The 12,915-nt window shown below is 56.2% G+C and overlaps 1 protein-coding gene across 1 annotated transcript in view; it reads left to right on the top strand.

Annotated features, from left to right (window-relative positions):
• The window catches only part of OSBP2 (oxysterol binding protein 2), a 94,800-nt gene that overhangs the window by 73,345 nt on the left and 8,540 nt on the right, over nucleotides 1-12,915 (top strand). Inside the window, exons 3-6 of the mRNA XM_059827537.1 lie at nucleotides 6,257-6,455; nucleotides 8,373-8,490; nucleotides 9,218-9,282; nucleotides 9,741-9,859. Of these exons, the coding sequence (XP_059683520.1) occupies nucleotides 6,257-6,455; nucleotides 8,373-8,490; nucleotides 9,218-9,282; nucleotides 9,741-9,859 (501 nt within the window). The remainder of the gene's footprint in view (nucleotides 1-6,256; nucleotides 6,456-8,372; nucleotides 8,491-9,217; nucleotides 9,283-9,740; nucleotides 9,860-12,915) is intronic.

The following is a 12,915-nucleotide window of genomic DNA, read 5'->3' as shown; positions in this document are numbered from 1 at the left end:
CTAGAGCAGGTATTTCGTGTGCCTCTTGTGCTGCTGGGAACGCGCTGGTGTCACCTGCGGGCCTGATCCTGGGCAACTGGCTGTGGGGTGTTGCAAATCCTGCGCTGGGGTTGCTCATGGGAGGGTGTGGGCTTTGAAGTAGCAGCTCTGGGGCTTCTCCTGCCACCCGTCCCAGCTTCTGCTGCGGCTCTGCGTGGGGGAAGACACGCGGAGACCATCCCACCGTCGTGCCGCCTCCTGCTCCGGCTGTTGTGCTCCGTGAACGTCGCTCTTCCTTCCTCCCTTCCCCGCACGGCCACTCGCTGCTCAGGATCTCACCATCATCTCCCAAACCCACACCTGGCAGGACGTCCCCCTTTCCGACCCTGTCTCCCTCTTCCCTTCGCTCCCCTCTCTTCCAGGACCATTTTCCTGGCTGCGTTTTCTTGCTCCGCGGCAGCACCAAACAGCCCTGGGAGCTGGTGGTGCTCAGCCAGCTGGAAAAAGCATCGCGGTGATGGATGTCACGGAGAGCGGTAGCGAAGCCATCCCAGCCGGGAGCAGGGAACCCGGCTGACCCGTCCCGGAGGAGCCTTGTGAACTGTTTCCTTCCGGATTTGTTTCCCCCGGGAGCGGTGGGCTGGCCTCGCTGGTGTGTCCCACCGCACCGAGCAGCAGCACCGCGCTGGCGTGCTGACTCCGGTGTGGTGTGTCCGTGGGCTCCTTCCTGCATCTCGGGGGGACGGGGACAGCGTGCCGCGAGGGGTTTCGTTGCGAGAGGAAGGTGCGTCCAAGGGGAAGGTGCAGCTCTCTGGGCTTTTGCAGCTGTAACCAGAAGTAAGTTGGGTCACGTCCTTCGGTGGAAGGCAGCAGCCAGCGGCGTTTTAATTACCGCTGCTGACGGTTGAGGAGGACGCGGACTCCGAGGATGTCGGCTTGCGGCCGTGTTTGATGTGCCTTTTTCTTTGTCTTGGGGAAGGGTCATGGTGGCTCCTCGCTCGAGCTGGTGCTGTGCAAGGAAACGCCGTAACGCAATGACTGCCGGTCTTGGTTTGTTGCCAGCAAAGGTGGGGACGGCCAAAACAGCCTTTGCCACGGTGGGGTTTTGTCTGAGCCGCTGAAGGGGCTGGGGATCCGTGCCGGGCGGTGAGCCAGGATGGAGCAGAGACGTGGCTGAGGCATCTCAGGCCGAGACCTGGCTCCTCATGGACCGCGCAAGCAGCCGTGGGGGTTCAGGAAAACCAGACAGCCGAACCCGCGATCAGGGCTGGGATTCATTTCCCTTCGATACCGACCTCCCTGGGGGAGATGCGCATGTCTGAGCTGCTCGCCCCCGGCTCCCTGCAGCCCAGGGAGCTTGTGGGCTGGTGCTGCGGTGCTGCCCCTGCTCCGCGCTGGGGGTCTGGGACACGTTTTGGCTCAGGAATGAGCTCTGTCAACAGAGGCGGCGATGGAAAAATACACCCTGAGCCCTGTTCAGTGCCAGTCTCACCTGCGGCGAGCATCCCTGTGAAACTCTGCGCCGTCTGGCTGTAGAAGGTATAAAACCAAAGTAATAACTTCAATTTACTTGGTTGCTGCCGGCAGCTGGGGAGCTGGGCTTGGGGGATCTTTCTTGCAGGACATTCTCCTGTTAACCACCCTCGGCATCGCTTCTCTTCCAACGGGCAAACGTGATGCTTGCCCGGGTTGATGTGGATGCTTCGTGAGCGGGGTGGTTTGGATCAGACCACGGGCAGGACGCTTGTGCCAGTGTCTGAATTACAGAGGAAGAGGCTGCGGAAAGGTGGCCCGACAGTTTCGAAAACGGAATAAACCCTGTACATACCCTAGCCGGCCTCTAAATCCACGTGGACACAAGTTGTGGGATGCTCCCAGGAGCAAGCATAGTCCCAACCTGCTGCGTGGAGGTACCGCTGCCTCCGGCGGGGTCTGGGGAAGCGCGAGGACCATCCTGGTCATCTTCCCAAAACCTCCCCATGCTCAGTGGAGAAAGTTTGCAATGCCAATGGCCACTTCTCCATCACGTGGATTTTTTTTTTTTTTATATGGCTGTAAATGAAGCCTGTCGGTGCAGATTTCCCTTTGGGATACAGCATGGATCCTCCGCGAAGCTCGGCAGCCTTGGGATGGGAGGACCTGAGGTTTTATCTGCTGTGATTTTATTTAGGACGTTGATTTCCATTGACTGATGGAGCAATTTCTCCTCCGCATCCCGTGGCTCCCAGCTCCCTGGTGATATGCTGGAGGGCTGCCTTCGCGTGGCTCCTCTGTAATTACCTCCTTTCCCCCTAATTTACCATTATACCTTACAAATCGCGTTTAATTGCAGCAGAATAATTACAGGTGATCTCCTAGCGCATCGTTTTAAAACACTCAACCCCCTGAGCCGGGGACAGCCGGCAGTTTCCGTCCTCGGTGCCAGTGAGCTGTGCCAAAACGGGTATTTCTCTGCCTACTGCATGTGGGCTGCTTGCAGAGAGGAACCTTCGGAGCAGATAATGAGCTTTGCCGGGCTGGGAAGGTCGCAGCCACTATCTCGTTACTTGCCCTTGTGGTTTCATCCTCTTATTGCAATGCATCAGCGTAATAAAAGAAGCCAACGTGCCAGCTTGGGGCATGGGTTAGTTTTAATTGGTAGGAGCCTTCAGCTTGAAGTTGGGTGTGAAGGCATCAGGGCAGCGTCCGTCCGTGGGCTTTGTGGCCGTGGGTGGCTGCCAACGGGACTTCTCGGGGTAGCAAGAGGAGCCGAGAGCGAGGTGAGGATGCGGTGCAAAGTGCCCTGAAAATCCGCAGTCTGGTCTCGCACCTCCCCGTGCCCATCTGCAGAGCCCCAGGGGGTCCCTGAGGAGGAGCTGGGTGGTCCCCATCGGGCTGGGGGGGATGTAGGGTGAGAGCACAGCTAGGAATTTGGGGGGGACAGGACCTCCCTGCCTGCAGAGAAACAGCAAAGCGGGGCGACCTGCCGCCTTGCTCCAAGCTTGCAGGAGCCGCGTTGCCCGTCGTGGCGCTGAGGATGGGCGAAGGGCTCTGCCCCTCTCCTTTCCTGGGGGGATTTCCACCCGTTCTCCTGGCTAATGATACCGCCTTGATGCCATTGCAGCGTGGTGCTCGCAGGGGAATATTTGCTGAGCTCGGGCAGGCAGGTATCTCCGTCAGTGTGACAGCATCGCTGAGTTGTTTCCTAGAGTTGCTGATGGCCACAACTGGAAATAGAGAGGCTGAGAAGGTGACGCCATAGGAGAAACCCGCGTTCAGAGCTTGCAAACACTTTTCGGCTGAATTATTTCTGCCTAGCAAAACCACATATGACTGCGTCTCATGGGAGAGCCTTAACGATGCTGAAGACTGATGGATGTTGGAGCTCACCCCCGGGATGCTTGCATATACCCGTCCGCACTGGAAAAAATAGCAGGTTTGCAAGAGCATGGTCTTTGAGTTTAAATTCACCCTGGCCAGTTTGATGTTGGGATTGATCCTGCAGAAACCGTGGGTGGACTGAGCTCTGCGCCGTGAGAGCAATCGGGGATGGAGGTAACACAGACGTAGGGTCAGGTCCTTCCACGCTGCAGATGTTAGGAAGCAGGAGAGAGCAGAGGTGCATACAAAGCGAAACATCTTTTTAAATACGATGGGTTACGCTGATTTTTCTTTTCCAAAGGACAGGCGCAAACTCGTGGTAGTCCTTCGTTTATCTGATCCGAGTTTGGTTCCTGCCTTTTCCCGCGACTGGGGGCTCCTCGAGGTGAGGCTGGGGACGGTCGTGAGCTCCCAGTGGACGTGGTAGTGGTGGTGAGGGTCTCACTGGAAGCACACGCACCCACCTCCTGCATTTTTCTTTATTATGCTGGGATATTCGTTCCCTCTGCTTTGTGCTTCTTCACCTAAAACACGAAAACCTGATGCTTTGTGTCACTTCTCCAGAGATTCATTTCTGATGTTATCAAAGGAAAAACTTCTTTCCCTGGATGAGACTCAATTTCTGCTCCTATCCAAAGGAGAGGTTTGATGAAGAACGGATGAATTGGAGCTTTTCTTGGACAAATCCTGGTAAAATCAGGCCAGGTCATGGAAGCTGAAGCCCTGAGCCTGTTGCTTGACCGGGAGATACCTCGATATTCAGGTGCCTGTTGCTTGACCAGGAGATACCTCGATATTCAGGTGCCACCTGCAGCCTAAATTTAGAGTAACCTGCCCGGAGCTGAATAAATCACATGTGAAATTCAAGTAGATGGAAACACAGAAAATAACTGAGTCCTGGGGGTGGTTAGAAGTCTGTTAGACAGTCAAAATTCTCTGGTTTTAGTCCTTTTGAATAGTTTTGAGTTTTTCAGGCCAGCGTTTCTCTAAAGAGGACCTCCCTTGGTATGGCGATGAGTTCGACCTAGCCCAAGCACAGGCACAGTTAATCTGCCTGCGAGTTGCCAGCCTGCCTCCAACCTCCTCTAGAATTGCCATAAAAATCGTATTTTCCTACGTTTGAACGTAAGAAGAAGTTTAGCACATCCCAACTTGCAGAGATTTAGGGGAGGGAGGAGGAGGTGCAGCCCTGCCTCTGTGCTCAGCTTCACCTGGGGTTGATCGCAAAGGAAGCGGCGAAGCCGAGGGGACTCGATGTTTCAGTCTAATGTGAAAAATAACCTGAAACTCGAACTCTGAGGGCTGGCTCTCTCCATTCAGACGGTAGAAAAGCAGCTTGCGGGAGCTGGCAGCGTCCCATCCCCGAGCAAACGTCCTGCGCCTGGAAATCTCCCGCTGGGCGTCCAGCGTGCCCGGGGATGGGTGACGCCTGCAATCGTGGCGATGCTGATGGGGGCTCGGGGGGCTGCAGCGGAGGTTGATGTCAGCCTAAGTTGCGGTGTCCCAGTTGTCCCCTGCCTGGTGGCACAGGACAGGGCCACAGTGTGTCCTGCAAGGCAGTGCTTAGTGCATCCCAGTGCTTTGTGCCCAGTGCGTCTGCGTGTGTCCCTGCGGCTGGTGGGTCCCGAGGGCCCATCGTGGAGAGGAGAATCACACATAGAATCATAGAATCACAGAATCACTAAGGTTGGAAAAGACCTGGAAGATCATCAAGTCCAACCATCACCCCAACCCCCCCATGCCCACTAAACCATGTCCCACAGTGCCACGTCCACACGTTCCTTGAACACCTCCAGTGATGGTGACTCCACCACCTCCCTGGGCAGCCTCTTCCAATGTTTCACCACTCTCTCAGTAAAGACATTTTTCCTAATATCCAGCCTGAACCTCCCCTGGCGCAACTTGAGGCCATTTCCTCTTGTCCTGTCGCTTGTCACTTGGGAGAAGAGACCAACACCCACCTCCCCACAACCCCCTTTCAGGCAGTTGTAGAGAGCGATGAGGTCTCCCCTCAGCCTCCTCTTCTCCAGACTGAACACCCCCAGCTCCCTCAGCCGCTCCTCACAAGACTTGTGCTCCAGACCCTTCACCAGCTCCGTCGCCCTTCTCTGGACACGCTCCAGCACCTCAGTGTCCTTCTTGGAGTGAGGGGCCCAAAACTGAACACAGCATTCGAGGTGCGGCCTCACCAGCGCCGAGTACAGGGGCACGATCACCTCCCTACTCCCACTGGCCACAGTTTCTGAAGGAGAGGGCTTTTGGCCACCGTCAGTGTGTTGCGGGGGTCAGGCCAGGCCCTTCGCTGCCTGTTGGGCTGTGTGGCTCTGGGGAGGAGCTGGGCATCCTCCCTCTCTGCCTCCTTGGAGCAGAGGGCTCGCCGGCTCCCAGCTTGACCGTCCTCTCCTGGCTGTGACTGTCACCCTAGGGACCGTTGTCCTGTCCGGCTTCTCCTCCTCTGCAGGGTTGGGGATGGAGGTGGCTTCTTGAGATCTCAGGGTGTCCGTGAAAAGCTGGGCTTGGCTGAGGTTTGTGTGAGCTCAGCCTGGGCTCCCGGGGGCCAGCGATGGACTCGGGGACAGAACAGGCTGCGGGGCTGGGGCACGGCAAGCCAGGCTGCCGCGGGAGATGGGACATCACAAAAGCTTCATGGACTCAGGGCAGTTGTCCGTGTTGCAGCCATCTCCTTGGAGATGATTCAGGTTTGGATGGTCAGAGTTGAACTGTCCTTACCCCACGGATACGGGGGATTGTGCAGAGCTCTGAGATTGTTTCGTAAAACCACGATCTTGGGAGAGGAGGAGGGTGGAGTCGTGGGAAGTCGGCTCTGGAGTCACTATGTGCTGGCGCTGGCTCCGTGATGAGCTCCTGGGCTGCAAGGGCTGTGCTGGGTGCTGATGTGTCCCTTCCTCCCTTCCAGGCTTGCCGTGATTTCCTGGACTTAGCCGAAACTCACAGCCGAAAATGGCAGCGGGCGCTGCAGTATGAACGGGAGCAGAGGATCCGGCTGGAGGAGACCATCGAGCAGTTAGCCAAGCAGCACAACAGCTTGGAGCGAGCCTGCCGCGGAGCTCCCGGCCTGTCCTCCAGCAGCACCGGCATCACCAGCACCACCAAGGGTGAGCGCCGGCGAGCTGGGCCGCAGGGCTGGGTGCCGTTACGGGGGGCAGAGCCCTGCGGGAAGCCCTGGGATGGATGTGGGCTTTCTGTTCGGTTGCTCCCAGCAAGTTGGCAGGGTCGGGAAGGATGCACAAAGCAATGTCCTGTATGCCCATGATTTTTTTTTTTAATGGATCCCATTATGCGATAATTGTCCCTAATTGTCCTGCTGCTCCTTGCTTGGGGACACGGATGTTCCCAAGATAGGGATGCAGGAGAGGGCTGTGTCCCCAGCTTGCTTGTGCTGTTTCAGAATATTTCAACAGCTTTAACCCTCACTGGCGGGCACATCTCTGGCTGCTGGAAGGTAGCCGTGGTGCTCGGAGGAAGCCCAGGGTCTCCTGGCGCTGCCGAGTTCCCGGCTGCGTGGGGTGGCGGTGGCACAGCCGGGACTCATTTGCTGGTCGCAAGAGTTACTGGGCAATAAAATCTAACAGCTTTGCATATTTGTGCTAAATCTCCTTCCCCGCAGGAGGCATTAGTTACAGCCTAGTAGCCAAAAACTGCAAATAGTGCCTTGTCCTATTTTTAAAGGATTTATAGACTCAAGGGAGAGAACAGCGGCTGTTAGGGGGGGATGGCAGTGCCAGGCGCTGCGCTCATTCTTGTATGGCCTTAGAGAAACGGTCTCAAGTTGCACCAGGGGAGGCTTAGATTGGATATTAGGAAAAATTTCTTCACTGAAAGGGCTGTCGAGTACTGGAACAGGCTGCCCAGGGAGGTGGTTGTCACCATCCCTGGAGGTATTTAAAAGATGTGTGGATGTGGCGCTCAGGGACATGGTTTAGCGGTGGAGTTGGCAGTGTTAGGTTAACGGTTGGACTCGATGATCTTAAGGGTCTTTTCGAACCCAAATGATTCTGCGATTCTGTGGCACAGCTGGGGAGGGCAGGGGTGTAGTCGTTGTAAGGACAGGGACGAATATGGCCTGACCCCATCGCAAGGGGTGGCCCTGCTCCTTTGGAGGAGTGTGGGATTGATGCAGGGAAGGAGGTTGCCGAACCCCGCCGGGAAGCCAAGCAAACTGCTGAGCCGGACGGGCTGCTGCGGCAAGGTGGCTGGAGCCGGGGTGGCTGTTCTGGTCCCTCCACGTGGCCTCGGCAGCGCTGTGCCAGACGCCGGCGGCATCCCCCTTGCCGAAGCAGCAGTATCGCCCAGAGGTCCCGAGAGAGGTGGTCAGCTCTGCGGCGTGTCCTGCACTGGTGCAGCTGCTCGACTGCTCGGCGCGGCTGCTCGAGCGGTGGTTTTGTGGCAGAGCGGTGAGGCTGCGCTCGGGGAGCAGCGCAGGAAGGGCAGGAGCAGGGGAGCTGCACCGGCTCTCAAAAGTCACTGCAATTAACATCTGCTCCCGGCTTCGTAGCGATCTCTCCTGCTGCAGCAGAGAAGAGAAATGTTTAGAAGTGCAGGGCTGGAAAACGTGACAACCGGGAAGTCTCTCTGAGCGTCACCTGAAACATGTGACCCTTTTTTTTTCCCCATTTTAATCCAAACCCTATTTCCTGGCAGATGGGGTGGTGCTGGTGTGGCAGCCTTGTTAGACGAGGATGGGCGTGCGAGTCACGCACGTGTGTCTGGCTCAGGCAGCCTGATGGCATTTTTAGAGGTGCTCCCAAGCACAGCAGGGAAGCCTTGTGTGCCCAGGCTGGGGAGCAGGACACGCACTGCCAGGGCACTTCTTTGCTTTTAGGAGCTGAAAATTGGTACGGCGTCCTCTCGTCGTGGAGTGGGATGGAGAGGAGTGGGACAAGCTGTAAAGGGAACCAGCATTGGGGGGGGACATGGCGGGAGGAGGGTGAGCTCTGGGGCCAGACTCGTGTTTGATGAGTTCAAAAGGGGACCAGCAGCACCTGAGCATCTGAAAACCTTCACACCAACAGGGAGTGTGCAGTCTGCCAAGGGAGAGGCCAGTGATGAAGATGAAGAGACGGAGTATTTTGATGCCATGGAGGATGCACCAGCTTTTATCACTGTAACCGCAGACCCCAAGCACCACAGGTACGAGCCGCTGCCCCAGGGCTACGCGTTGCACGGTACAATCTGGTGAAACCTGCTGCCAGTGCGGGAAGAGCAGGGGCGAGACGGTTTGCCCGGTGTTGCGCTTAGGCTTGAGGGCAGCATCCTCTCCCGCGGAGGGTTATTCTGCGTGCACGTCCCCCTGCAAAGGAGCTGCCTCTGCCTAGGGCTCTGCACTGCGCCCGTCTGCTCTTGCATTCCTGGAGCAAGCGAGGCTGAGGATGGCCCCAGCTATAGCAAAGCAGGCGAGGAAGGGCAGGCGTCAAGCCTGTGTTGTGGTAAAGGTGAGTCCTCTTCCCCAGCAGCTGATACAGGCTCAAGGGGAGCCTGGACAGAGACTGGGAAGCAGATCCCTTGGAGCATTGGGAGAAGCGGGGAGTACCTTGCCTTCATCTGCCTTGACCTGCTCTTTCACCTCCCTGGGCTTCAGTCTGAGCTGGAGGCACCTGCGGTCTGAACCACGGTCACACCGCTGGGCTCGCTGGCAAACGCAGAGGCTCTGGGCCCCCAGGCTGAGACACCCCGCGCTGAGCATCCCCTCCCAATGCCTGCGCACGGCCTCCGTCACCCTGTTGCCTTCCCGGCAGCACCCTGGGGTGGTGCGGGGAGATGCTCCGGGTGATGGTAGCTGTGCTGCACCGACCCTGGCTCTTCTCTCCTCTTCTCTGCCTTTGTTCGTGTTTTCCAGTTGGTACTTTCTTCCCCGCAGGCGTTCGGGCAGTAACCTGAGTGGGGCCAGCGAGGGCCACCCCGAGGACTGGAACCTGGAGGACAGTGTGAGTTGGCTGCGCAGAGCGGGAGGGACGATCCCGATGGGATGAAGCCAGGGGAGAGGAGGAGGAGAGGAGGAGGAGAGGAGGAGGTTGTTGGAGGGACTCTCCATCCAGGTCCCTTCCATGCCTCCAGGATGGAGCAGAGTTGGTTGCTCTGTGAGCCATGGTCGGGGGACGGATGTCAGTGATCTTACAGCAGCACCCCAAACACCCTCCTCAGGGAGGCAGGACAGCATTGGGGGGCAATTGCACCCTTATTTCCCCCATGCCCTGGAGAACAGGCTTCCAGCGCTGCTCCCCGACACAAGCTCACACAGTGTCTCCTGAGCTGTGGTTGCTGCTCCCAGGAGCGTTTGGGTCGTGCGGGGTGAGTCCAGCTTAGACCTGTGTTTCTTCTGTTGCTTCCTCAGGTCTTTGAAAGCTCAAATCAAAGCAGCTACAATGAGTCCACTTGCAAAGATCTCCTGCCAAAGAAAAGGAGACGGACTCGCATCCCCGACAAACCCAACTACAGCCTTAACCTCTGGAGCATCATGAAGAACTGCATTGGCAAAGAGCTCTCCAAGATCCCCATGCCCGTAAGTGAGCGTGTCCCAGGTGCCGAGGGCCGACGGAGAGGGTACTGCCATGATGCCGGTGTTGAGGGTTTAGTTTGGGCACGGCTCTTGGCTGTGCAAAGGATTTGGCTTACAGCTCTAGGTGGTCCTGCAGCACAGCAGCCCCGAGCGGGACAGAGGAGCATGTCACCAGCCCTCTGAAACCACCTCACTCTTCTCCGCAGCACCGATGTGTCCTCGCTGCTCAGCTCTGCTGACTCTAAGCCTTACTTTTTTCCCTGCAATTTATTTGCCCCTTGAAACCATCCGCACAGCCAGAAAGCTGAACCAGCCAGGAAGGAGGAGGCTGTTCTCAGTCACACGGAGCTGTAATGCTCATTGCTTTGTGGTAAATGGCTCTGACGTCGTGGCTGTTACATTAGGGACTACTTGAATTGGGTCGGCTCTTTCTTTGGGACTGGTCCCTTCTGTGGTGCCTGCGGAGAGCCCTGGAGTGCCCGTGCCCCTGGTCACACGAGCGCCAGGGCAAGCTGGAGCAGAGAGGACATTGCCCAAGTGACCTCTACAATTCCAGGTGGTGCCGAGGCAAGCAGAGAACCAGGACGCCTTGAATCCTTGAGGATTCAAGTGTCTCACCCAGGGGCTAGAAGAAGAGACCTCGTTGCTGATCACACGATGCTCGGAGAGCAGCCCCACCTGCACCGACAGCGGGCAGGGCCGTGTTTCGCACCAGGGACCTAGAGTACCTTTATTTTCCTTGCAAAGGGTGGCCCTTTAGTGAAGGAGGTGCCATGGGGGCGATTTACAGCACTGCTGCGTTTGCTCCTTGGGGCGAAGACTTCCTGCGGGTGGTCAGGAGAGGGTTTGGCTGGCAGGGGTCTGTCTGGAGGAACGTCCCCTCACATGGGCTGCCACAGAGGGTAAGTGGGATGTGCGTTTAATTCTTGCAGATAAATAACCCTGTGCCTCACGTACCCGGACGAAATGCTGCCCATGCCAAAGCTCTCCCAAAACCGCAGCCCTTTTTTTCAGAGCAAACCAGCCCTTGCCAGGCTGCCGGTTCTTTAGCGGGTCTTGACCAGCCCAGTGAGCGGCATGGATGGGACTGGGTGAAGAATCTATTTCCCCAAAACCCATGAAGTCCTGGCAAGCTTGGGAGAGTTGTAAAACAGCCGGGGGTGGCTGGGGCTTATTGTGGCGCTGGCTGGAGTGGAAGTAGCCCAGCAAAGCGTGAACCGTAGCCCTGGAGCCGTATTTGGGGTCCTTCCTTTGCCGGGTAAAGGGGAAGGAGTGTGTTACAGAGGTTTGGATGCTGAATTGATTGTATTTCATCTCTTTCATCTCTGAGTGAGAACGGTGAGTTTGTCTCTTCCTTGTGCTATTTCGAGCTGAGATACACAGCCCAGCGCTGTCCGTTAGCATTTCTGCAGCAGCATCAATATCAAATAAAGGCGTGATGGGTACAGAAATAAGCTCAGGACTTGAAATACCAGTAGCTGCCGGTGCCTGGAGAGAGGAAATTTATACCTTCCCTATCAATCAAATCATTCTGGGAGCTGCTAAAGCTGTCCAAACCTGAGAGCAATATGTTCTGCTTGCGCAGCCACCCCCCGTGCCAGCTCGGGGGATGTAATTACTCCATCCCCACCCTGGGGCGAATGGATCTGGTTTCCCAGCACTGCTGTCTCTGTAAACTGTTCAACAGGGCTATGGGTTGTAAAGAAGGGGCTCAGCCCCACGTCAGCTGCTCGCTGTCAGCTCCTCTCTCTGGATATCTGTACAGATACAGAGGCAGGGAGATGCTTTGCACAGCTCAAGCTCAGCCGCACACGGTATTTCCTTGGGAGATTCACCCCAAGAACAAGCAGCCCGCGGTAAGGCAGCCGGGGCAATTTAATCTCCTTTCAACAGGCATTTAAATTCTGTCTCTGTAGTACGTGTGCTTGGAGTGCAGGAAAAGCCGACAGCTCTGTAAATCGAGACGGAGCTGCTGACGGAGGGCTTTCACGCTGACGACGCGGTAAACGGAACGAAGGAGGAGGAGAAGGAAGCGGAGCAGCCGGCTCGGGGAGGGCTGTTGGGAAACGTGGTTAATTAGAGTATAAACCATCGGTGAGCCTCTTGGGTGCACTGAGCAATGGGAGTTTCTCCTTCCGTGCGCTTCACCCAATTCTTGGCAAATTAGGAGCATTTCTGAGACCCCGTCCCCTACCCAGGGAACATGATGGACTGAAAAACTGCTCCTTAGTTTTTCCTCTGGACAAACAAACCTGCAGCATTGGAAAGGAAGACAACAGCTTTAGGGATTTTGTGTTTTGGGTAAAACCTGTCGTGGAAGGGTTTTGCTTTGCCATGGCCTGAGCGGTGCCAGTGGAGAGAACGCAGCTGCCGGCTTTGTTCTCGTGCCGCCTGCATCTCTCCCGAGAGTTATCTCAAGCCGGCTGTGATTTGCTTTTTTGTGTGGATGTGATGCTGCCTTTTCTACACAGCTCTTTCTTTCCTGGATGCTGTAAGATCCCTGCTGCTTAAAACCCTGAGTGGAATGATCTGGGGTTTGTTTTCTTTAGTGTGAAATAATGTAATGTGACTTACAGAATTGGTTCTCCCATCCTTCAACCATCTGCTCGTTCTAAAATATATTCCTTTGTTCTGAACTGAAAGTAAAAAGTGAATTTCATGTGGTTTTGAGGCAGAAGACCTTTGAGACAAAGTAGCTCCATCTTCCTTTCAATTATTTTTTTTATTTCAATTCTTTTCAGAACAAAAAATATTGCTGAAATCAACCGTTTGGTTTTTTCCCCCAGAGATGTTTGCAGCCTGTCCAACCTGGCAACGTACGGCAAAGTTTTCTAATTGACAAAGCAATGACTTGGGCGTGGAAATACGACCGACCCATTTGGGCTCTCCCAGGACGGAGCTTCCCCTCCGCTCTCTGCCCCACAGGGCATCGCTGCCGCTGCTGCCTCTAACTCACGCATGCAGTTCGGGTGCTGTCGTGGGGCTGCAGTCCCAGGAGCGGCGAGACTCCAAAATGCGGCTTTTCAAGGTTTTCTGAGCAACTGGGCTGCAGCCCGGTG

Source organism: Gavia stellata, chromosome 21 (genome assembly GCF_030936135.1).
Source record: "Gavia stellata isolate bGavSte3 chromosome 21, bGavSte3.hap2, whole genome shotgun sequence".
Classification (NCBI taxonomy): domain Eukaryota; kingdom Metazoa; phylum Chordata; class Aves; order Gaviiformes; family Gaviidae; genus Gavia; species Gavia stellata.
This window is presented reverse-complemented; position numbering and strand designations above follow the sequence as displayed.